Source organism: Chrysemys picta, chromosome 1, assembly GCF_011386835.1.
Source record: "Chrysemys picta bellii isolate R12L10 chromosome 1, ASM1138683v2, whole genome shotgun sequence".
In the NCBI taxonomy this organism is placed as follows: domain Eukaryota; kingdom Metazoa; phylum Chordata; order Testudines; family Emydidae; genus Chrysemys; species Chrysemys picta.
The window spans coordinates 71,354,138-71,379,251 of NC_088791.1; the positions used below are offsets into that span (position 1 = coordinate 71,354,138).

The following is a 25,114-nucleotide window of genomic DNA, read 5'->3' on the forward strand; positions in this document are numbered from 1 at the left end:
CAGCATAAGGGCTCTACTTTGGGAGCCAAGGATCGCCAGGATGTAGGCACACCATGGCCATGCCCTTTATCTCCTGAAACGAACTCCCCATGTCGGGGGACAGGAGGCGGAGGAGCAGCTCTGCACCACCCAGGTGATTCTCCATATAGGGGGAATAGTCAGCTGCCTGTTTCGGGCAGATTTATTGACCCTTTGCAGCACAAAGGGGGCCACTGGATGGGCCAGAATGTGGCCCCAAGGAACTGATTTTCCATTGCCTTGCACCTTAAACTAGTGTAACATGCAAAAACAAAACAAACAAACAAAACCCAAACGTATCGGTAAATATCTCCAATCTCTCCCCTTTCCCTTACATTCTGGCAGCGATTTTAAAGGCTGCCTAGATAGGTGACCTACATTAGGAAATTCAGACACTACATGTTTCTGGGTACAGAAGGTAATGAATTCTGACTCATTCTTCAACTAGAAAACAACCATGTAAAATTTGGGAAAGAGCAGGGTGGTTTAAAATAATTTTTTTTTTAATCGTTTTGAAGAAAAAAAATTGATTTAAATAAAAATAAAATACAATTTTGTATTTAAATTGGATTTTGTTATTTAAATTATAAGTTTTTCTTTTTAAAAATAAACCAGTTTAAAAAGAAATCTGCTATTAATACAAAATATGTTGAGGCCTAAACTTATAATCTCTTAAATAAAAAAAATAAAATATGCTGAATCCATGAGCCTCTATCAAAAAAACCCCCCATGAAAGGCGGCTTTTCTATATAAAGAAATAACTTGTTTTTCCCTGATTAACTTTTGAGGTCTGGCTTTATAAATTTGGCACACTAAGTCATGTACTGTATTAAGGGCTTATTTTGTTTAATAAAATTAAATGTTATATGCGGTTGTGTGTTTAATTAAATTCCAGTTACCATCTTAATGCAGCTTGACACAAATCGTGAGCACAAAGTTAATTATGTAGTAAATAAGCAATATATCATTCACCATTTTCTAACATACTAAAAATGTACAATTAATTAATAAGAATCTGACAACATTAAGCTATATAATTGTTTATATAAATGTATATAATTATTGTGTACCCTCCTAGGTAGCAAAAAAAAAAAAAAGTTCAAAATCGAATGTAAAGGCTCTATTTAGTTGTAAATCAACATATTTTAATGGTTATATTAACCAGTGAGAATGTACCTTTCTTTAGAAAATAGCTGAAGTACAAAGGAAGAGTTATTAAAATTGATGATTTAATCACTAAGTGGAAAGCCTCAGTTTAAATCAATCCACCCTGGAAGAAAGTTCCAGAAAAATACACAAACAGACAACCCTCCCCCTCCCAACTGCCAAATACCACAAATTACCATTATTTCCACTGAATTCCACAGGCCCAATCCATTTGAAGGCTGGTTTGCGACCCCTTTCTTCTGTGACATGCACTTTCTTTATGAGCCCTAAGCTGGTCAGAACGTTGGCGATATCATACAGTCTTCGTACCTTTGCTGAAAGGTAAACAAAAGTGTAAAGAAATATGCTGTAATTATGCCTGTACAACAGTGGTCCCCAAACTGCGGGGCACACGCCCCTAGGGGGGCCTGGAGGAACATTTTGGGGGGGACGGGACGAGTGGGGCCCAAGTCAGCCCCCACGGGAGGCAGGGAGGGAACATCACCCAGCCCCACTCTGTCCTCAGCTACAGCTCTGGCCCCCAGCTCCCAGGCTCCTCTCCCGGCCGTGGCATCCAGCCCCAGCCCCCTCCATGGATCCGCTCCCAGCCGCAGCTCCGTTCCCGGCCATGGCCTCTGGCCCCTCGCTCCCGGGGGGAGAGGGGCAGGTAGGTTCAATTATGGGTAAGGAGGGGGCACAACAGAAAAAGTTTGGGGACCACTGCTGTACAAGCTAATGAATTTCTGCCATAATGCCACGGTAACTTTTGGGAATAGGTTAAAAGGAAGTATGTCAGTTTATGCACAAGTCACTTTGGAAAAGCATCCTCTCTTCCTTCTGTCCAATGGATGCATTCCCCAGCAGGAGCAGAATTGATTGATAAAAATATTTCATCCCATCCTGAAGGCAGCAGCATAGGAGAAAACTCATATCAATCCATTTTTTGTTTTTATAATCCCTACAACTCCGATGAATTGAATGATGATATAGCTGGATGACAACACCCATAAAATACAAGTTGTGCAGCTGAATGCTTCTTCTCCCCCCCACTAGTATATCTGAATATTTAGGGCAGGGGTATTTTTTATGATTATAGTTAAAAAACCCTTAATCACAGATGATTCTATCCATGCTGTCTGAGATTGAAAAAAAATCTCAAATGTCAATCTGAATGTGCCTCCATTTTCCCTGCTGACTGGATGATTAATCAATTTCTTAACAGTGATACTCACTTTTAAACTTGCTGTGATCTGCTGCATCCTGGCTTTCTTCTATCAGTATTTTTGCTGCTATGTCAAGAGTGACTATCTTGGTTTTGGAGACAAGGAACAGCATGACAAACTTTTGGCTCATAATCCGTAATGACTTGTCCTTTCTGCTGTTTGCAGATGCTGCGTTACAAACAAAATGAGAGTCTTTTAGCATGTTATCTATCAAAGACAAGAAAGCATTAAGACTGTTTCTCATGCACAACAAGGGTAAAGTGTTTCTTTGTTGGAAAACATAAATCTTTTTATAGGTAGCAAATAATTATGTAAGGCAGATGGACAACAGCATTTTAGTCGTCTTCAAAAGGTAATAAAAATTAAAGTGTAGAAAATTGATTTTAAATGTTACGGAGTCTGGGCCTGATTCCCTACTCCATTACAGTATAACTGTTGAGTGCCATGGAGTTTATACCAACATTTGACCAGTGTAACAGAGTGGAAGTTCTGGCCCTCTGTTATAGGTGAGGACAAAGCACCATTTACCAGAAGGGGAGGGACGGGGGGGGAAAAGAGAAACAAAATGTTTGACAAAGTCCTTCACAAAAGGCTGTTATGGAAACTAGAGAGACAAGGTGGGTGAGGTAATATCTTTTATTGGACCAACTTCTGTTGGTAAGAGAAACAAGCTTTCAAGCTTACAAAGAACTCTTCTTCGGGTCTTGGAAACTTACTCAGAGTGTCACGGCTACAAACAAGGTGGAACAGATTGTTTATCATAACTAGTTAATACGTGTTTCAAGGGACCTGTCATGGACAGGCCACTGAGTGAGAGGGAAAAGACTGGAATTGCTGCCATCTGTGCTGTACCTGCACTGTGAATAAAAAGAGGAGCCTTATCTCTAAAGTGGTGAATTCAGCACCTTTCACAAGCAATATTGTGTATTTTACATTTAAAAAAAATAAATCAATTAAATAAGAAAAAAGCCACACTGTATGTTGAACACTATGACTGCATCTGTACACTTCGACCGTTAATCAGCTTACCAGAGGGGCAATCTGCCTCCGAAAAGTCAAGTAACTGTCTGTCTTGGGAATCCGGAAAGGTCTCCTTTTTACAGTCTCCAAATTTATACTCAAGGTCCTGCTCTTTATGCTGGAAGTAAGCCATCTGTTCTTCGTACTTCTGGAGCTCTCCTATTTCCTGAAGATTTTTCAGAGTTTGACTCAGGCTGTGTCGTCCGTGCCAACAGTACTGATTCTTGGCCACACGGCTAACGAGGTGCAACGATTCCAGAACATTCACTATGTCATAGATGCGCCTACGCTCAACTCCTGTTTTAAGGAAGAAAGAGACTTAAAAGCATGCCCATTTTAAAACATGCTTCTACTCTCTCCTCCTTTTGTATAATCGCGCGCTGAACAAGATCTACTCACAGCAAGTTCCCTCTTTCATCATTTCCCTGGGTAAGTCACAGAGTTTGCTCCTACTAAAATCAATGGGAGTATAGCCACTGGGTCTGATTTTCCATTGCCTTGCACTTGTGTAGTACTGTGTAAATTACAGGCACCAACAAATACGTCACAATGTGTAAAGCAATGGAGAACTGGGCCTACAGTCTTCAATGGGAGCAAGAGCTGGACTTTAATCTCTGACCTCATCTACACATAGGGTGACCAGATATCCCGATTTTATAGGGACAGTCCCAATTTTTGGGTCTTTTTCTTATATAGGCTCCTATTACCCCCCACCCCCTGTCCTGATTTTTCACATTTGCTGTCTGGTCACCCTATCTACACAAAGGAAAATTTTCAAAAATTCCCCATAGGTACCAACTCTGGTTCAGCTCTACTAGTGTTAGCAGTGTTTGGAGCCTGAACACAACCAGGCCAATGCCTGCAGTCACCATTTTAAACAGTCATCTAACCCCACTAAGAACTGGTCTAAATGACAAAGTGCTGGCAACAGCTGTCTGCCTTAGGGCTCACAGTACTGCTATCAGCAGTGGAGAGGAACAAGCACTAGTATGGTGAGAAGTTTTGAAAGATTTCTCTAATGTTTACCCATCTGTAAAATATAGATAATAATGTGGGTTCTGGGACTTTCCAATTTGTTAGTTTTTTAAAGTGCATGGAGATTTTTTGAGTTAAATGTGCTACTAAAGTACTGAGTGCTATACATACATAGACATATTTTACAAGACTAGTTCCTTTGAGCACCAGCATCATAAACCCTCTCCTACATGATTCGCTGCATAAAACTCCAGTGCTTGCCAGCATACTGGTGGTATGTTGATGGGAAAGGAGATGATGGCACATTGTCAAGATATTTGTACAATTATTCCCAGCCCGACATTGCCACCAAACACAGGCACTGGAGCCCAAAAACAAATAAGATCAAGATACATATTTTTAGCAAAGTGCACCATTGTCACCCTCCCTCCGATCCCAATCCTCAGTATTCTGCCAATAGGTTAAGAAGCTGTTCAGAAGAAACAAGATTAAGTTGCTAGAGTCAGTGAGAATTTATGCACCCTGTAATGTATTGAGATAATTTTAGTCTCCATCTGCAGTCTGATCTTGCATTTCTTAAAATTCCTATGGACTTCAGTGGGAATTTTGGGTGAACAAGGAATGCAGGATCAGATCCCCCACAAGATTTATTTAGGATGAGAGTTGCAGTGATATTAGATATTAGCTGAAGAATTTGTAGATGAACAGGAAGGGAGGGGACAGACATCTAAGCTAAAACCTGTAGGCTTGACTCATACACTTCTATCACAAGGAGAGACTGTACCCCAGGCACTTTAACCCTGGGAGAGGGGAGATGGTGTTTGCACCTCTGTCGTCTCTCATGGGTGCAACCAGAGAAGTGCAGCTTTAATCTGTGGCCAGAGAACTATTGGGAACCCTATTAATGAAGGCTGCCCAGGTACCATAGGCCCTGAGCAGAGCCTGGGAAGCACTGTGTACTGCTGTGACTCGTAAATGGATTTTTCCTAGCCAGGAGCTGTGTGAATACAGCCTTATCTATTGATGGCAAAATCTACATTCAAGCTATTATTTGCTACACAAAGATCAGCAGTGGTATAGGAAATGAAAACCAAAGGGGAAAACAAACCACTATTTTTAAATAAGACACAAACTCTACTAGTACATTTAAACAAACTCCTTTCCTTTAAGTCACCAATGAAATATTCCTCAAAAGGAAAAAAAAAACAAGTAATTTCATTGCCAGTTAGCAATGAAGGACTACATGTGTTCAGCTTCGTGAAGGCAGAGCACTGGGATTTCATATTAAATGGGGCTAACTCTAATACTTAAAAACAACAATTCATTTAAAAAAATTCTTAAAAAATGATTACCATAGAAATCAGTCCTTATCTATTATTTATTCTTTTCTGCATTCTTTTCTGTTTTGCTAAGTCAATTTTGGGCACCTCAGAAAGTACTTTAGGAGCTGTCTCACCAGAGCTACATAGGGAGGAAATCCCATCTCTGTTCCCTCTCCATCCTCCTTTTCAAAATATAAAAACTGCACTGAATTTTCTGCAAGTTCTAATTTGCTACCTCTTTCCTATGAAATAAATCTGAATTATTTTTCTCAGATGCAATACTTTGCATGTATTCAGGCTGAGTCTTATTTTTGCTATCTCTATTTTCTATAGTCTCTCTGGGTCCCTTTGTATTATTTTTTTGTCCTGGATGAGGTTCACAACAGCTCCCAATTAAGTCTGACTTGTAAGTTTAGTTAACATGCAGTTTACTACTTGCAGATAACTAAAGAGGATGTTAAAGACGACCAAAGCTAACATTGGTGTGGTCCCTGAACCACACCACTCGATGCCTCCCCCCAGTTCAACACATTGCTTTTTATCATTCCCCTTTTTGCAGTCCTTCTGCCAGTTTTCAGTGTGCAAGACATTGTTCACGTCCAAGACAATTTGGCTATTTAGATTCTGGAAGCTACTGTATTGGATGATTTATTGAAATCAAGATATAAAACCTACTGATTTCCCTCATCCACCAATTTGTAGTTCTATCCAAAAATTCGCCACAGTTCTTTTGTATGATTTGTTCTTTATAAACCCTGCTGCTTATTGCTCAGACTTCAATTAGCTGGAAAATAAAAAAAATAGGCATACATATTTAGCAGCAGGATTAGTTCACCATGAGAGCACTCAGAGTGATTTGCAATTTTTTTTAAATGATAGGGTTATATAATAATGTAGTGGTAGAGATCTTCTTAAGTATTAGGCACCTGCAGCTCTTGCTTAATTTAACTAGAAGGGCGCATCCAGCACCTCCCAAAATAAATAAATAAATAAATGATTAAAAAAAAATCAGACCTTAAATGTATTCTGTGAATTGGTCAGTTCTTTTAAATGGGATCTATTTTACTTTAAGTGCCTTTATGTGGTAGACATATCTTAAAAGACTGAAGTTGTCCAGTTCTTGCAGCATTTATTTCAGGCATACGTACCAAGACTAGAAGCCACTTCATCCAAAGAAATGGTAGATTTTTCTGCTGACAAAGGGTAACTTGGGTAGCGAGCTAGAAACTTTTGGCATAAGAGTCCTAAGCTCTTCTGTTTTCTGCTGGGTCTCTGCTTTTCAAATTCATCCACTGTGCCATCATCTACCATATCATACTGTTGAAAAATAAATGTTATTCCTTTATTGTAGAGCTTCAACAGGCATGACAATAGCAAAACAGGGAAGATTTCAGATTCTAACATTCAAACTCAGACTACTGTTACAAAAGATAAAATACACATAACCAAGCGCCTTCATACAGGCTTAGAATGTGATTCTCTCTCTAAGTACCTGGGTCACATGTTTTGACTCATGAACTTGTTTTATCCAACATCCAGATACAGTGGAGATCATTATGAAAGCTTTTACAAGGACATCCCATGGTGGCCAGGTGTTGGAGGACACAAAAGGTGTAACTATGTTCCCACCACCAGTAGATGATAAGACCCTATTTGGAAGTAACATTCCCTTTTGAGACCATAAAAAGGAGGATTTCTGCAAACACCTTGGAGTGTCACTCACCAGAGATGTCTACCAACCACCAGAGGGCTCCTGAAAAACCTCTGCACAGAAATTCCACCAGCCCTCTATTTGTGGGTATATCACTTTAAGAGCTCAGAGGCATGTGATCCTAGTTCTGGGGGATAAAATTCAGCTGTCTCAGCATTTTGGGCTGTTTAACATTTTGGCAGGCTGTTAACTGAATAAAATCCTATGGAAAAGAATGAGTAGGCCCTTGTAGTATTCCTGAAAGCTGGAGACCTCAGGTATATATAAGAAGGTATGTTTGTTACAATAGCCCCTAAACAATGAACTGACTGTAATTTTTATTTGGACTAGTAATTCTGAAGTATTGATTCTCTTGTTGGAGTGAAGTTGTGTATGTCAATTGCCTATGAACTTTTTTACTCTTAAGACTTGCAGTATCTCAACTACCTCTTACTGCAGCATGAGTAATGAATCCCCTTGCAACATGCTTGGGAATAAATGCCCTTGGTTTTTAAATGGTTTGAAAACTGCAGTTTTCACCTAATGTTTTGTAATCTATTTTCTACAGACAAGATTTGGTTCATGAGGGTAAATTTAACAAAAGCTGACATATGGTCTATCAACTTGCTCCAAGTTTAAGTTTAAACTGAAGAAGTTTAGAATACTTGAAGCAGTCATGTGCACAATAGCTGAATTAAACTCCATTTTAAACCAACTTTACTATTTAGTCAATACCTACTTTTTAAATGTGTAATAATAATATTTATATGGCTTTTCAGCAGTGGCTGTCAAAGTGACTTATAAATAAGGCCCTACCAAATTCAGGGTCCATACTGGTCAATTTCATGGCCAGAGGGTTTTTAAATTGGTCAATTTCATGATTTCAGATGTTTACATCTGAAATTTTACTGTGTTGTAACTGTGGGGGTCCTGACCCAAAATGTGACTCTGAGGGGGTTGCAAAGTTGTTGTGGGGGTGGGGGCATCCCAAGATTATCACCCTCACTTCTGTGCTGCTTAGGCAGCAGCCTCTGAGCTTCCTGCAGTTAGAGGAGGTTCCAGGAGGTGGTGGTAGGTAGGATCTCCCTCATGCTGCTAGGAGTGCCCCAGCTGTGGCTCCTAGGTGCTAGTCCAGGCCAGTGACAGATTAATGCAGGGCCCCATGGCCAATTTGGGGGCCTCCTGGAAAAATGGGTGCTCCAGCCCCAGAAGAAGCCCCAGGGTGGAAACCCTGACTGGTTCACTTGAGCCCCAGCAGGAGCCCTGGGGGAAGAAATCTCGAGTCCTGACTGCCCCGAGCTCGGGAGGGGGCAGAAGCCCCAAGCCTGGATTACCGTGGCTGGGGTGGTGGTGAGGAAGCCCCGAGCCCGGGCTGCCCCAAGCCCTGGCTGGAGCAGCAGGGGGTAGAAGCCTGGGGAGGGGAAGGGTGTGGAAGCCCCAAACCCAGGCTGCCCTAGCTGCAGTTGGCAGGGGCGGATGCCTCCAGCCCTGGCCAGAGCTGCTGGGGGAGGAAGCCTGGAGCCATAGCAGGAGTGTGTGTGTGTGTGTGTAAGTCCTGAGCGGCGGGGGGTGCCCCAACCTCCAGCTGGAGCAACAGGGAGCAGAAGTCCAGAGCCTGGGCTCCCTCGACTCAGGGTGGTGAGGGTGGAATCCCCCAGCCTGGGTTGCAGGGAGAAGGCCCTGAACCCAGGCTGCCCCAGCTGCAGCCAGCAGGAGTGGAAGCCCCCAGCTTCAGGAGCTGCTGGGGGAGGAAGCCACGAGCTCAGAGCCGCGGCAGGAACCGGGGAGGGTTGAGGGGGTGGAGTGGGGAGAAGCCCCCAGCCCAGCTCCTGGACTGCTGCAGCGCAGAAGTGAGGATGTACCACCCTCATTTCTGTGCTGCCTCTGGAGGTAGGTCTGATCTCCCCACCAAGAGCAGCCAGGCATGGGAAGAACAACTCCTGCCCCTCTCCAGCATGGCCAGACTAGCAGTTAGGAGCCCCAGGCTACCAGCAGCAGGGGAGATCAGATTTCGTGGGGAAAGGCTGCTTTCACGGTCTGTGACATGTTTTTTTTATGGACGTGAAATTGGTAAGGCCCTATTTATAAAGATGGCCAATATTATTATCCCCATTTTACAGATGGGCAGACTGAGGCACAGAGGTGAAGTGATTTCCCCAGATCACCCAGCAGGCAATGGTAGAGCTTAGAATTGAACCTAAAACTCTTCAGTCCCAGTCCAGTGCTCTATCCACTAGGCCACACTGCTTCACCAAACCTAGCAATTATTTCAGTTATCCTTTTGGAGAAGGAAACAACTAAAATTTAATGTAGCGTATTTCTGTACACACTGCTTGTTGAAAGCTAAGTTATGAGTGATCTTTCAAATAACTTTTTGTTAGTCTGCTTGCCCCAGCCCGGCCTTCCCCCCCACCACTGTTCAAACAGGTTCAGTGCCATACTCTATCCAAAAGAATTATGTGAGCCTTTATGCCTACAAAATAGCATTTTCTTAGAACGAGGGCCTTGTGATTAGATTCTAGTTTCATGTTGCTGATGTTGGAACCACTGGCAAAAGGGGCATCTTATGAGCAGTAACTTGGAATGGGGTGCTCGTGGTTCCTGGAGCAAGAAACAAAAGGAGGAGAGGAAGGCGCTCACTGCTGTTGGATAAAAGCTGAAATTGCTCTCCTCCTGCTCTAAGATGTTAGAGGTTTTTTTGTTCCTGTTTTTTTAAAAACAGGAAGGATGGGGAGCAGAATCCCCTAGCAGAAAAAACAACACAATGTAAAATCCTGCTTAATCAGGAAACCATTCAGGTGTAATTTTTGACTACCCTCATCCTGACTGTTAGTTGTGGAGCTGTGTTTTGCTGAATGAGGTATAAATATGGTTTGCCAATCCAGTGTGGCTAAGGTATACAGCTTCTAAAACCATATTTATAAAAATGCCCAAGACTTGGTTAGCCTGTCTTTAAAACAGTTGTACAGTAGCCAAATGAGCTATTATGCTGAATCTGTTTAACGGACTTGGCAGTTTCCTCTCATTGTGGCTAGGCCTTAGTTTGAAAATGATATAATTAGCGAGGGAGGGGAAGTAACCATATCCAGTCTCTGAATATCTGAAGAAATACTTGGACAGTAAGCTTTTAAGATGATCTTTGTCTGAAATGGCTTGCACACTGGTGTTGCTATATAAATGGTCATCTTTGAGGATGCTTTCAAATAGTGCTGCTCTCTACTCCTAGTAAAGGAGAATGGCAGAAAGACTGAGGAAATAATAGTTATTTTATTACTTGATTAAAAAAAAAATCAATCAACTAGTCAGCCTGCAGCAAGTCGAGAGCATTGTTTGTCAATTATGTCCAAGCTTATTAGGTCAAGTCTCTTACCTGTACAGAATCAGGAAAAGCATCGTTCTGCTCACTGTTCTCAATTGGTCTAAAGAGCTCTTTCTTCTTTTCCCTGTCCCTCATGTCAGGGCTAGCAGCACTAATCAGCATCTTCAGGTTAGCTGTGGGGGTCCAGGGATCTGCCAGAGGTCTGTCGACAAGCTTAACAGGTGTAATTGGGTTTCTTTCTGGGGTGCAGCCTTTTTGTTTTGATAAATCAATTGGTTCATTTTTCATGGGAGTCTTTGGGGTCATTCTGGATTGATCAAATATGTTTTCCTATTAAAAAGAGAGGATTGTTTAGGGTTGAAGAGAAGCAACACAATCCACCAGTCAATGCCATTGTTCGTATGAAGGCAATGATTGCCATCATGCTCCGACAGTCCCAAGGTTATATTTAGCACAGCTCTTATAAGCATCAGATGCAGCAAAGTGTATACCATACATCAGTGTACAATGCAGATAAGATACCACCATGAATTGCTTAAGATGAAGTCAATCAGTCAAACCTGTTGTCCGTCAGACTTCTATGTTCTGCCTTTTCATATAAGCCAACTGTGCCACAATTGTAAACCTACTGGTCCAAATTATGAACCCAGTTTATCCTCTGGAGCCATATGTCTTCTGGCTGAATTTGGACTGAAGCTTAAATAGTTCACTAGTTACACTGCACTTAGAAAAAACATAGCATTCTATTTTGGAATCTCCATAATGGAAAGCGCTTTTTTGGGATTTCACTTTACTCAGCCCAGATGGAACACTTCCCTAATTGAAGCAAATTGCTAAAGTATCTGCTGCTCAAAACAATGAAAATATATAACTAAAGAAGTGTTAACTATAGTCAAGCAAGCTGCTGGGAAGGAGAAACCTACATATGACTTGTTCTCAAAGTAAGGTAAGAACAAGAATTTCCTCCTTACCCCCAGCTACATGATCTGATGCTCATTTTTCTTACACAGGAATGAGGCTGTGACTACCCTTTTGTCTGTTCCCCCTACCACAAAAGTCATGTTACAGACCAACTTTCAACTTATTTAGATGGATTGACTCAAGTAGGCATCAATGTCATTCCTTAATTAGCGGGAAAAGCGGCTTTTGAGCAATAGGTACTTCCCCACTCTACTAGTTGAACAGGTTTGTCACCCTACACTAACAGGATGGAGAGCATGAGAAAAATATGACCATATTACTTGGGTTTCTTTTGCTGCAACAGAGTATTATCAGTGGGCAACAGATAAAACACAGTTAACCTAACGTTGATGGATCTAATCTGTTTACTGAACCTGCCAGCTACCACTGGATTTTTCTTTTACTGTTCTGATCACTGATTCTGGACTGACCAGTACCTAGAGAAAGCCATTGGTACTAAAGCCCTACCAAAACTTTTCTAGCCCTGAGAGATCACAAGACATCAGACATTAAATCATTCTGATTACCATTTAATAACTTCTCTCTGATGCTTTACATGGATTAAAAATGGCAGTTTCTGGCTTTCAAATGCTATGACTCAGTTTCTCAATCTAGCAGTTTGAAATACTGGCTGCAGAAATCTCAGATGAAGTGAGAGGTAAGAGATGAAGAAAGTAAAATGATAACCAGAAATTAATATCAGATTTCACAACTTGCTGTTCTTAGAAGCCAAGCCTTTGTACCGCTGGAAAGTGTTCTTAAAACTATAAGGACTAGAAATGAGACCCTGAAACAGTTACTGGTCCCTCAGTCAAGCAGTGTTCTTGGTGTTTGTCCTGAACCAATCATAAATTTCTGCACCTCTGACTAGTGGTGTTTTAAAATATTTGCAAAATGAATTTTAAAAACATAACCAAATATACATAATAGAATTTTTGGGATAGATATTATTACAATAGTAGTCGCCTTTTCATTGTTGGTGCTGCAAGGCATTAAATTTACAGAAAAGTGTACAAGATGGAATAGCTAGCTAAAAGGCATAAGTTTTTATATGAATTTCAGCTAAAACTATTGCTCTGTTCAATTCTCAGTGGCTCGAGAATTATATCTAATTGATAAGGAGACACCATGGAATTTTGTTTAAACTACTGCACTAGTTTATTCAATTTAATTGGAATGCAGAAACTGGATTTTAGAGTTCAAAACTTAGCCAGATGTTACTGTTCCTAATAGAAAGCTTTCCATAGTTTGCCATCTGGGGATGAGGACAGACATCCAAAGAGTAGGAAAAGGCACTGTGCTCTGAATGTTCAGAATGATTACATAAAATATTTAATGCCCAATTGGATTATCCACAAGAATATAAAGAAAGATATTTTTATTTCAGATAAGTGTTGTGACTTAATACACTGACAAAAAGGGTTCAAGGTAGGGGCCATGGTGCTTCCTGGTATACATGTTCAGTATAGTTAATCCACTTAATATATTCTCGCGGTTTCAAATGTGGCAACGATTCGACACTTAATCTAAAATGGAAAACCCCCCACCTTTATATAAAACTGTTTTTCATTATGCTTGGTGCTAATGTAGTTTTAACAAAAGCAGATACCTAGAACTAGCAATCAAGTTACTTGAAAGTTATCCCACTGAGCTCCCATTAATTCACCCAGGTGTACAAACATTGCAATGAGCAGTGATAAGTAATGGCTGAAGCTGTAAATGGGTGCAAAACATACTACTACCTACCCTTGAAATCTTTATCCTCCTCACTGACTCACCTGTCCCAGTTTATCTTTTTCCCAGTCCCATATGCTCCTTGGGAGATCTTTAGATCCTGAATTTTCTGTTACCCATATCGATTCATAGTATGTGTAAAGAGGTGAACAGAAGAGATGAAAAGAAGAGATTCTGGAGTGCCTCTTGCTCCAAGGAGAGAAGGCAGGTTGAAAGCACAAGGGGAATGTAGAACAGGTAGACACAATTTTGGTTATGTAGACAGGAATAAAAAAATCTTTAGAGGAATAGGAAATGGGCAAGTCTCACAGTGCTGGGTGTGTTGTTAATGTATTGGTTCATAAGAAGACTGTAGCATATAGTTATTCATCATTTTTTGATGTGGAGATGGGAAAAAAAATCTTTATTTGGGTAGACCCTCATTAAATTGCACCAACTGGGGATCCACTGAAGATTTTTGAATTTTGCATATTAGCAAGTAAAATGAAGTGGTTATACTGAGGCATTATTCCTGTTTTGTTCATTTATTTTGACATCTGTAGCATAGTTTTATACTTGTTTTACTGGAGTATCCTTTGTAAAATTAAGTCTCGGTAGTAGGAGACCTCACTATGCTGTCGGTTATTAGATCTCTGTTGAAACATGGGAAGTCTGCTAGCTTTGTGCATATAATATAATATGTTCCATCAGGAGTAGAGTGCCAAGGTGAAATGGTCACATTGATGCAGTGTCTTAGCTGGCAATCTATTTAAAGGCTAGCTAGAGCTGTGATGCTGCTGTTGAGTCTGGATTGGCAATATTGTTGTTTGCCAATCCTGAAAGCTTTTTATAAACATGCAGACCTGTAAGATTTTAACCTTTAAAGCACACAACCAGTTCCCAGTGCACATATGTGTATTCTATGCTCTATAGTAAGCCAGCAGGAAGCTTACAGAAATGCCCTGGGGAGGGGATATTTAAATGTGTGCTCCTGACTAAATGGGAAGCACATCTTCAGATGCATCTGCCTCATTACTCACCTTAGACCTGTTTCAAAACTATTTTGGCTGGGCCTAAGCCTATGCTTTCTGCATCGTTTCACAACCATATGTGACTGTGTCTCAGTGTGCTCCATACACAGTTACCCAATATGGCTTCATACATAGGATTTTCTGTAATCCCTTCCCCAGATGGTGGAGGTATTGTTAATGTCCTCTTTAATTAATCCTGACTAAATTCTTGACTACTTCCTTGAAAGGGGAAGGGGGTGGAGGGGAAAAGGGCCTTTCATTAAATTTAAAAGCCAAGAGGTCTCCTATTTTCCACCCCAAAATTATCAACTTGACATGTTGGCTGGGGCAACTGAGCTGGGAAGGAAGGAAACTAAAATGGCAGAGAGTGGGAAGAATATTACGATGTTACATTTTAGTCTTGGTGTTTAAGAGGGCAAACTTACTACCTTGGGCCTTATCTCAAAGGTCAGTGGGAACTAGACATAAATAGTCCTGTAAAGAACAGTTTTGTATTCTTAAATAGCCACAGACCAGTAGGTTATATTCATCTCTAACAAGTACTAGTACACTTCTGTAATGTGCTAAAACCATTTTCAGAACCTACCACAGTCCATTCACCTGGGGAAAAAAATAGCAAAGGTAGTTGAAGGTACAACACATTTTGCAACAAAATTCGGTGTTGGTGTTGCAATATTGGTCATAAATCTTAGTCAAGAACGCTGTTAAGTGTTATCTGTTTCCATTTACTCACCTTTTGTGCATTTTCCCCATCTTCATCTGCCAGATCGATGCTTGTGTGTCTTGGGCTGATCAAGTCTTTTAGTGTTAAGCAACTTACCTCCATCTGTAAGTTATAAAGTTGCACAGGCTAAGTTTGATATTACTTCATTAAAAAACAAACAAACCCCACCGCGATTTCCAGAGGCAAATCTATAGTTTCCCTCCCATCCCCAAAAGGTGACCTTGGCAGCCTGTAGCTGCCCTCCTGTGACCGTCACAAACTCTCAGCGTTAGCCCCGAGGAATCAGCCTTTCCGTCAGATATGCTGTAAAATCAACCCCGTGGGACACGGCTGCAGCGGGTGGGGAGGGAAGGCGGCTGAGCGAGCTACCCCAGCTCGGTGGGAGCCGGCGGCGACTGAGTCAGCAGCGCTCAGGGTCTCCTGCGGGGCAGTTAGTTTTGGCGCAAAGAACCTGGAGGAATCGCGGCTTTGAATGAATGGACAGAAGAGCCGCCGGCCAGCCCCCGGCCCAGCGGGGAGAGCTCGGCGGAGCCCCGCTCTCCCGGTGCAGCGGGCGGGAGGAAGGGGGGCTGCCTGGGTGCCCCTGGCACGAATCCCCAAGTCCTCAGGCATGAGAGGAGGGGAGGCTCGTACCTACTGATGCAGTTGGATGCGCCACTCAGAGCAGCCCCCCAAGTCCGGCAGCCTGGAGCGACAGGGGGAGTGCGGGGCAAGCCTCAAGAAGTGGCTGGGGCTGGATTGGGGGGCCGAGCCCCCTCCCCCGCGGCTCGTCAGCACTTACCTCGGGGATACAGCCCTTCCCGGCTCTCGCTCGCGGCCTCCCCCGCAGCAGCGCCACGCACTCCGGAGCAGCCGGGAGGCGGGGGGTGCATGGGGGCAGCGACGGGAGAGGAGAGCGCCCTGTGCCCAGCCGCTGCCGCCCCCCCCAACGTGCCGCCGCTGCTGCTGCCCGGAGATGCCACTCGGCGCTAAAGCTTCTATTCTGGCGCCCTGAGACACACTTTTACAATCCGGCCAATCAGGGGCGGCCGGCCGGGGAGCTCCCGCGGCGGGCCCCGCCAATCAGCGGCGCCGCCCGGCAGTCGGAGAGTTGGCGCTAGAGTCGGCGCGTTCTCTCTCCGGCGGCGGCCGCTTTTCGCTCCCTTCCCCGCCTCCTCCTCTGCGCCTCCCCCGCCCACCTTGGTACCTGGGATGCTGCGGGGCGGCGCAGAGGGCTGGGCAGTGGGGGGAGGCGGCCCTTTGTTAGGCATGAATGGGCCGCTCGAGCGCTGCTAGTGGGAGCCCAGGCGGGGAACAGATGGAGCCGCCGCGGAGATCACGGGGGTGGGGGGCGCGGAGCCACTTCGCTTTCTGCCTGCTGTGGAGGATTGTTCAGCCGCTTCCCCGGCCACCGGAATTCAAGTCACTAGGGACGCGCTCCCTGCTGCCATCCGCCTGACCCGTCGGGACACCTCTGCATTTCTGAGCTGGGAGGCCGTTCAAATCCGCCTACTTTCCGAAACAAAACTGGACGCTTCACTGTTAGGAGTTGATCTTATCAAAAGTTTACTGTACAACTATATAGCGGAGTTTGATAAGATCAGCGGAGTTTGATAAGATCAGGCTTGCAGATGAGACAAAGCTGGCGGGAGGGTTGCAAACACTTTGGAGGATAGAACTAAAAGGCAGAGGTGTCTTGATAAATTGGAGAACTGGGCTATAGACAACAAAATGAAATTCAACATGTAAGGTGCTATACTTAGGGAAGAAAAACCAAATGCACAAATACAGAATGGGGGATAACTGGCTTGGCAGCAGCGCTGCTGAGAAGGATCTGGGAGTTGAGGTGGATCACAACCTCAACATGAGTCGGCAGTGCGATGCTGTTGCAAAAAAAAAAAAAAAGCAAACGCAATTTTGGTTGCATTATCAGAGGCATTGTGTGCAAGTCATGGGAGGTGACACAGTACTGCTCTATTGTGTTAGGCCTTGGCTGGTGACTAAAATTGGACACAGTCCTCCAATGTATAGAAAGGATGTAGAGAAACTAGAAAGGATCTAGAAGTGAGCAGCAAAGATTATCAAAGGGATGGAATGTAAGCCATACAAGCAAAGGCTGAAAGAACTGGATATGTTTAGTTGGGGAAAAAGAGGAGATTACGGGGGCGGGGGGACAGGATAGGATACTTGAAAGGCTGCCATAAAAAGATGGAGAAAAGTTGTTTTGTTCTGCAACAGAGAACAGGACAGGAGGTAGTGGGTTCAAACTACAGCATATCAGATTTAGATTAAATTAGAGGAAAAACATAACTGTAAGAACATTAGGACAATGGAACAAACTGGCTGGGGAAGTCATAGTAGCTCCTTCACCCGAGGTTTTCAAAAGGAGGCTGGATAGCCATCTGTATTGGATGGTTAGTCGCAACAAATCCTGCATCTTGGCAGGGGGCTAGACTAGACCCTTGTGGTCCCTTCTAACCTTATGATTCTAAGAGAGCGCAGTCTTGGGGTTGGGGGGGGGGGAGGGTGGACCCAAAGCTGCCTGGATTCAAATGCCCCCAAACTTGGAGGGTCAGGATCCAGATTGTGTAGCGGCCTCCAGTCTCTAAAAACAGGCCAGGTTATTGCGTTTGATAACTGTGTGTTTATGAACAGGATCAATGTTAGCTGATTGACATAGTCATAGAACCATAGGGTTAGAAGAGACCGCAAGGATCATCCAGTCTAACCCCCATGCAGTCCAATCAACAGATACATGTGAGTGAAGAGGGGAATCTACAACACAGTACTTAGAACTTTAAACATGAGGTAATTCCTCACAATCTCACCCAGTCTGTTTGAAATGTTAAATGCTAAAATAAGCATATGCTTCTATGAAGGCAAAGGTCTTGACATAAATTCTTCATAGAATGGGTCACTTCCTCTGGAGTGATTCTGGCCATTCAAGAGACACAGAAGTAAATGTCCAATTGTCCTCTCAAAGACCAGAAGAATTATTTGCCCTGGAAAAATTCACCTTAACAAGATGTTGCACTTTGCATGTGATTGTTCCCAGAGCACAACTTAAAACAGTTAGTATGCCTCCATGAGTGTACTATGAGCATTGAAAGAAACTGGGATAACAGCAAATTTTAATCAATGGTTATATATAGTAGTAAGCACAGATGAGAACTTTGTCTCTAACATCAGTAGAAGGCAAGGGCAGTATATTGCCCAAAATTCAGTCTGATGGCACTCCAAATGCATAAAGATTAAACTAGGGAGAGCTGCACTAACTAATGATAGGGGTGGTTCCTATTTTTCTAGAGTGTAGAGGCTCAATGTCAACTACAAGTTCAAAGAGGATGGGAAAATGACAAAGTACTGTAATTGATGTCTGATGTACAGTTGTACAGTAAACTTTAAAATGTTCAATCTAAACTTCTCCTAAACTTGAGATCATTTAGAGCATTCATGAAGAAGTCTCCAGCATGCAAGTTTGTTAGTGATTTTGTTTTCTATATTTAGTTTGTATGTAAGATAATTAGCCTTTTTCCTTCCTTAGCTACAAGCATACTGATGCACTTGTCATGTGGTTTTTGTTTGTTTGCTTGTTTTGGGGTTTTTTTTGGTTCTTTTCCAGAAGGATTCTCTTCTTGAGTTACTTGTGACTCTTTTGTGGGAGTTCTCACATCTGATTAAAATCACTAATTCTGATAACTTGTAAAATATTAATTTTTTGTCATTACATGGCATTTGTTGCTCAGAAGTGAGCTTTGAATTTAACTTTATTTCACAAGTCTAATCACTAGGAAACAGGATTATGAATGGTATTGAATTGTACAGATGATACCTTAATTTACTTATTCTTATCAAGAATGGTACCCTGCTCTATTCTATTCTCCTTTCAAGGTTACTTACTGAAAAAGTTCCCAGGTCCCTATTGTTTGTTGAACTGAATGAAACACAAACTCCTTTCTTTAAAAAGACCATGGAATTCTTTAATTGCTCTTTGTGTGCCTTATGGGAAAATGAATGCTAATTTGTGATTCACAACCTAAGGTAGTATCTTATTAAAATGATAAATTATTAGTAATTCTGCATTCATATCAGCAATTACATACTTAAAAAAGAAAAACTTTATTCTACCCAATAGGTAAACTAATACAGCTCTGAGCCACTGTCTATGCAGTGACTCACAGAGCATATCCAACTGAAAGAACTCACAATCAGGCCAAACAAGAATCTTGCACCACACTTTACTTTAGTCAGATGCTGGTTCTGACAGGCTGTTGGGGAAAGCAAGCTCAAGATCTGAGGATCCTTTGCAGTGAGCTGCACTCCCCTATAAGTAGGGCCCTACCAAATTCAGGGTCCATTTTGGTCAATTTCATAGTCATAGGATTTTTAAAATAGTAAATTTCATGATTTCAGCTATTAAAATCGTAAATTTCATGGTGTTGTAACTGTAGGGGTCCTGACCCAAAAAGGAAGTAGGTGTGTGGGTATCACAAGGTTATTGTAGAGGGGGTTGCAGTACTGTACTTACTTCTGTGCTGCTGCTGGCGGGACACTGCCTTCAGAGCTGGGGGCCTGGCCAACAGCCGCCTCTCTCTGGCTGCCCAACTCTGAAGGCAGTGCAGAAGTAAGGGTGACAATACCATGATCCCCTAAAATAACCTTGCATCCTCCCTGCAAATCCCTTTTGGATCAGGTCCCCCAGTTTGAGAAATGCTGGTCGCTCCCATGAAATCTGTATTGTATAGGGTAAAAGCACAAAAGACCAGATTTCACGGGGAAAGACCAGATTTCATGGTCCATGATGTGTTTTTCTTGGCTATGAATTTGGTAGGACCCTACCTATAAGGCTGATAAAAATGAATGTGCTATTTAACAAACCCATTATTTATCCTGATATCTTATCTCTGTTCTTAAACTATAGATTTTATTGATCAGTCATAAACAGCTGCACATTAATTACTAATCTGGCAAAAGTCTGTGAATTTACTGAGAGTAATGGCTTTCTAATTGGCGTGTAACTGCATTGGCTATAGTTCCAGAACAATGACCTTCTGGTTGCTTAAGGGCTTGTTGATGTTTATGGGCTTGATGCAGAAATGGCTTGGTGAAATTCTATGCCCTATGTTATTCTGGAGGTCGCATTAGAAGATCATAATGGTCCTTTCTGGCCTTAAAATCTATAAGTGATTAAACAGAGGCATCAGCATTTATAGACTGGTGTGAGACCAGGGAGTCAGAGCCAGATAGGCTACCCTGTGTATCTCATTTAAAATGTTAGAAAACAGAGTAACATCTTCAATGGAACCAGGGCCTTTATTAGACACTTGGGTCATTGTCTCTTCTTGCTCTAAGTCAGGGGTCAGCAACCTTTCAGAAGTGGTGTGCCAAGTCTTCATTTATTCACTTTAATTTAAGGTTTCGCATGCCAGTAATACGTGTTAACGTTTTTTAGAAGGTCTCTCTATAAGTCTATATTATATAACTAAACTATTGTTGTATGTAAAGTAAACAAGGTTTTTAAAATGTTTAAGAAGCTTCATTTAAAATTAAATTAAAATGCTGATCTTAAGCCACCGGCCCTGCTCAGCCTGCTGCCAGCCTGGGGTTCCGTTCACCTAAGCCGGCAGCGGGCTGAGTGGGGCCTGTGGCCGGAACCCCAGCTGGCAAGGGGCCGGCAGCCAGAACCCCAGATCGGCAGTGGGCTGAGCGGGGCCAGGGGCCGGGACCCCAGACCTGCGGCAGGCCGCGCGGCTCAGCCCGCTGCTGGTCTGGGGTTCCATCCGCTGGCTCCTGCCAGCCAGGGTCCCAGCTGCCGGCCCCGCTCAGCCCGCTGCCGGTCTGGGGTTCTGGCTGCCAGCCCCTTGCCAGCTGGGGTTCCAGCCGCTTGCCCCGCTCAGCCCACTGCCAACTTGGTGCTCAGGGTGGGGGCTGGGTATGTGTGGGGAGTGCAGGAGTCAGGGCATGGGGTCATGGGGGGCATACAGGGAGCTGGTGTGCAAGGGGGTTCAGGGGTCACGGCATGGGGCTGGAGGGATACGCCCCGCTCCCACCCCCTTTCCCCCTGCCTATTCTCCGCCTCCTTACCGGTCTGAGCAGCGAGGGCCCTGGGGCTGCTCTTCTCCCCTCCCTCGCGAGGGCCATCAGCGGCAGGGAGGGAGAGGAGGCGGGGCTCGACGCAGCACGCTGGGGGAAGAGGCGGGGGAGGGGGAAGCTTAGCTGCTGGCGGAGCCTGCCATACAGCAGCAACCAGCAGGACCAAGCTTGCTTCTGCCCCCTCCCCCGCCAGAGGGGGCGGTAGGTGGAGGGCGGAGAAGAGCAGATTGGGTCGGGCAGGATTTTTAATGGCACGCTGCTGCCTGCCGGGGTCCGGCTCAGTCGGCAGCGGGCTGAGCGGGACCCCAGCAGGCAGCAGCGTGCCATTAAAAATCAGCTCACGTGCCGTCTTTGGCACGCGTGCCATAGGTTGCCGACCCCTGCTCTAAGGGAAAGATGTGTCTGAATATAAATTGCTTAATATTAAAGCTCACTGGGAATATTTTTTGGAGGGCTAATTCAAATCCGAGTTGGTACCATCACTTATTTTTATTTAACATTTTACACTCATACTAATCTTGGCAACTGAACTTCATGCACTGGACACGTACAATGCTGCTGACTAACCCCTAGATGAAATCTCTTGTGCTGGTAGTAGGACAGAATATCAAGATACCTGTAGTGTTCCACAAATACAGACTAGAGAACTCCTCCGTGTCTTTCTTGATTCACAAAAAGCATTTTTAAAAATAATCTGAAGAATGCTTTCTGATGGATAACATCTAGTGCAAGTAAACAGTTTTATTTAGTCTGACCATCCTTAAATGTGTTCTGGTAAGCTAAGGAAAACTCTTGAGTGAAGATGGCGTGATTCAGAAAACGAGGTATGTGAGCAAATATCCGCTGACATAAGCTCTCTGGACTGGATTTTTATGAACCATTTGCCAGTGTGGAATTGGACCCGAAGAATGGAACCTACTTTCAGGGTGAAATTCCGCCCCTTGTGGTTGTGGGTGGTCAGAGAAAGGCCCTCTGTCACAGGAGCCCTACATTGGGAAGAGGTGCAGTCAAAGTAGCCACACTCTGCAATCCTGTGTTCTGTGGAAGTGGTCTCCATAGGCCTTGGATAGGCTGGTGCATGCAGTGGGGAGCCTGGGAGTGTGTTGTGTGTATGTTGGCTGGAGAGGGAGGAAGAATGGTGGCATGGCCTTTGATATGCACTTATGTGTTTCAATTACTGGGAATGGTAGTGCTTATGGAGGAACAATGGCTGCTATTCCAGTCCCATAAGTGTCCATTTAGTCTGGATGGAGTCCCTAACCTAAGCAGGAAATATTGGTGGCAGCAGTCTCGTGCAACTCTCTTCTGCTATACAGAAATTAAAAATCTCAAGACAAGCCAGTTTCCAAGATCAGAAGGCCTCAAGTCATTTTCAAGTTGTAGTAAGTTTGCTTCTAAGTTTGTTTGCCTATAGAAAAGGTTTGTAGTGGCTAATATGCACTATTGTAATAATTTCGTAAACTAATTACTAGGGATAGTTATTACTTTCAGTAAAGTAACTCAGATCATCTCCAGGAAGTCATGTTTTGCACTATTGCTTAACATGTAAATTAGAGCAAGGACCGGGTGAAATAACATTTTGTTTTCTAGATATTCCAACTGAATCAATCTTGCTGCTCTCAAGAGATTAACTATTGTATCTGTGAACATGCATATCAAAAAATGCTTCTCCTAATTACTTACGTCACCATACATATCTACAATGTATGTCAAATATTCCAGTACATCACACAGGATAGGCTTATAAAAGTCAAATGCTAAATTTAAGCAACACTGACTCATTTCTGACTCCTCCACTGTATTGAGTCTCCTGTAAAGAAGCAACATTCTGTAAGATTATTTAAATTTCTTGGTGACTGGAGAGCACACAGAGCATATGTAACTTTTCTATTTTTACTATGTAACCTATATTACACTCGCTCTTTAGAGCCGTGCCATGTAGATTACTGAAAAATAAAACCGAAATATGTTAATTGAACGCAATTCAATTTTATCTTTCCTGTTGCAGACCCTGAAAATATATTCTCTTTTATGCAGGATAGGCCTAAATATGCCAGTGCTATACAATATATAGGTAGCATAATACAAATGCTGTACTCTGGCAGAGGCGACAGAAAGCGTTCTGTTACAAGTGAAATACTTAAATACACACTTATATTAATTTATTAATATTTCTATAGTGCCTTCCATCTGAAGAGTACAAATAACTTAAATGCATTAATGTTTACAACCTCATAAGATTATTTTGAGGGAGGTAAGCATTATTGTTTTTGTTAAAGATTGAAACTGAGACGTAGATCAAGTGACTTGCCAGGATACACAGGAAGTCTTTGGCTGAAATAGAACTCTAATATCCAGAATCAGACTTGTACTTCATCATGAGACTCTTCAAACTTGCTGCTTTCACAGGGTCTTGAATCTTTAACAATGATAATCTTACACAATTGTTTCTCATTCGTGTTAAATGTATTAACAAAATAAACATTTCTAAGCTCTCTGAATAAAAATCTCTTCCCTCTGATTCAGATTTCACTTGCTTGGTGTCAGTCATAAACCGACTGTACTAGTTCTTCATCTGGTTATGGTCTTTCATGAATAAGGGAGGGACAAAGACTCAAGAATCTAATATAAAGTAAATCAAAATGATTATTTATATTATGGCATCTAAAGGTCTTAATCAGGACTGAAGCCTTACTGTACTGGATACTGTAGAACTATGGAGCCAGGCTCTGCCCTGGACAGTTTACAATCCAAAAAATTTTTGGGAAGCCTTTCAGAGCTCCTTTTATACATCATAAAGACACAGGGGAACACAACCCCCTGCCCCCTTTCCATTATAGGTTTCTGTTACGGAAAAGAGACACTTACTTTCATTTATTTCTTTTGTTTCATATTGCATTAGATCCAGAGGTGAAAGTAAGCCGGTATGGTACAGCGTACTGGCAAGAGCCGGTACACAGCTGACCGTACCAGCAAAGGGCAGCTTCCCTAGGTGGGCAATTTAAAAGGGCCCATGCCCTTTAAATCGCCACCAGAGCCCTACTGCTGGAGCCCTGGGGTAGTGGCGGCGGCTGGGAGCCCTGGAGCTCTGGCAGTGATTTAAAGGGCCTGGGGCTCCTAGCAGCCACTACTGCAGCCGGAGCCCCAGGCTGTTTAAATCGCTGCTAGAGACCCAGGGCTCCCGGCAGCTGCTGTGACTACAGCTACCCTGGGGCGATGGCGGCAATTTAAAAGTCCCGGGGCTCCTGGCTGCTGCTACCACAGCCAGAGCCCCGGGCCCTTTAAATCACCACTGGAGCCCCACTGCCAGAGCCCTGGGGTAGCGGCGGCAGCCAGGAGCCCTGGGCCCTTTAAATTGCCACTGGTGCCCTGGGGCTCCCGGCCGCCACCGCAGCTACCGTTACCATGGGGCTCCGGCAGAGATTTAAAGGGTCCGGAGCCCTGGGGTTGCGGCAGCAATTTAAAGGGCCTGGGGATTTAAAGGCCCCGTCCCTTTTGCCCCAGGGACCCCCTACCCTAGCCTGCTCAGGATCCCAGCCCTGCGTACCGGTAAGTCCCTTAAGTTACTTTCACCCCTGATTAGATCTCTACATCCCAATAACAGTTGGTACCCCATTATACTAATTGCTGCTGAGACATAAGATCATCTCTGTCCCAAAGGGCATACAGTCTCCGCTGCTTTGACTTTAATTCAAGGGTTGTAAGTTTGCATACTCAGCTATGAAACTCCAGTTAAAAAAAATGCATACATTCCTGTATAATAATTTAATAACACTAAAAGTAGTGAACATTTTGTACTACAAATAATCAAAACTGCTCTTTGTTGCTTAAGTGCTACATTTTTCACTGTGCAAAATGGACTGGAGGCTAGTTCTTTCTATGGCCCAGCCACTTGGAAAGT

General features: G+C 43.3%; 1 protein-coding gene and 1 long non-coding RNA gene across 4 annotated transcripts in view; one reads left to right on the plus strand and one right to left on the minus strand.

Annotated features, from left to right (window-relative positions):
* The window catches only part of E2F7 (E2F transcription factor 7), a 28,943-nt gene extending 12,709 nt beyond the window's left edge, over positions 1–16,234 (minus strand). The window contains exons 1-7 of one of the 2 annotated variants that reach the window (XM_024102257.3): positions 15,923–16,234; positions 15,151–15,243; positions 10,765–11,043; positions 6,853–7,021; positions 3,417–3,704; positions 2,397–2,555; positions 1,362–1,499 (exon numbers count right to left, since the gene is read on the minus strand). In XM_024102257.3, coding sequence (XP_023958025.1) covers positions 1,362–1,499; positions 2,397–2,555; positions 3,417–3,704; positions 6,853–7,021; positions 10,765–11,043; positions 15,151–15,243 — 1,126 coding nt within the window. In that variant the 5' untranslated portion in view covers positions 15,923–16,234. The remainder of the gene's footprint in view (positions 1–1,361; positions 1,500–2,396; positions 2,556–3,416; positions 3,705–6,852; positions 7,022–10,764; positions 11,044–15,150; positions 15,244–15,922) is intronic. The other variant, XM_008164598.4, reaches the window with a different exon arrangement.
* The window catches only part of LOC122174675 (uncharacterized), a 45,620-nt gene continuing 27,955 nt past the window's right edge, over positions 7,450–25,114 (plus strand). Inside the window, exon 1 of one of the 2 annotated variants that reach the window (XR_010590998.1) lies at positions 7,450–7,686. This is a non-coding gene — a long non-coding RNA (uncharacterized LOC122174675). The remainder of the gene's footprint in view (positions 7,687–25,114) is intronic. The other variant, XR_010591005.1, reaches the window with a different exon arrangement.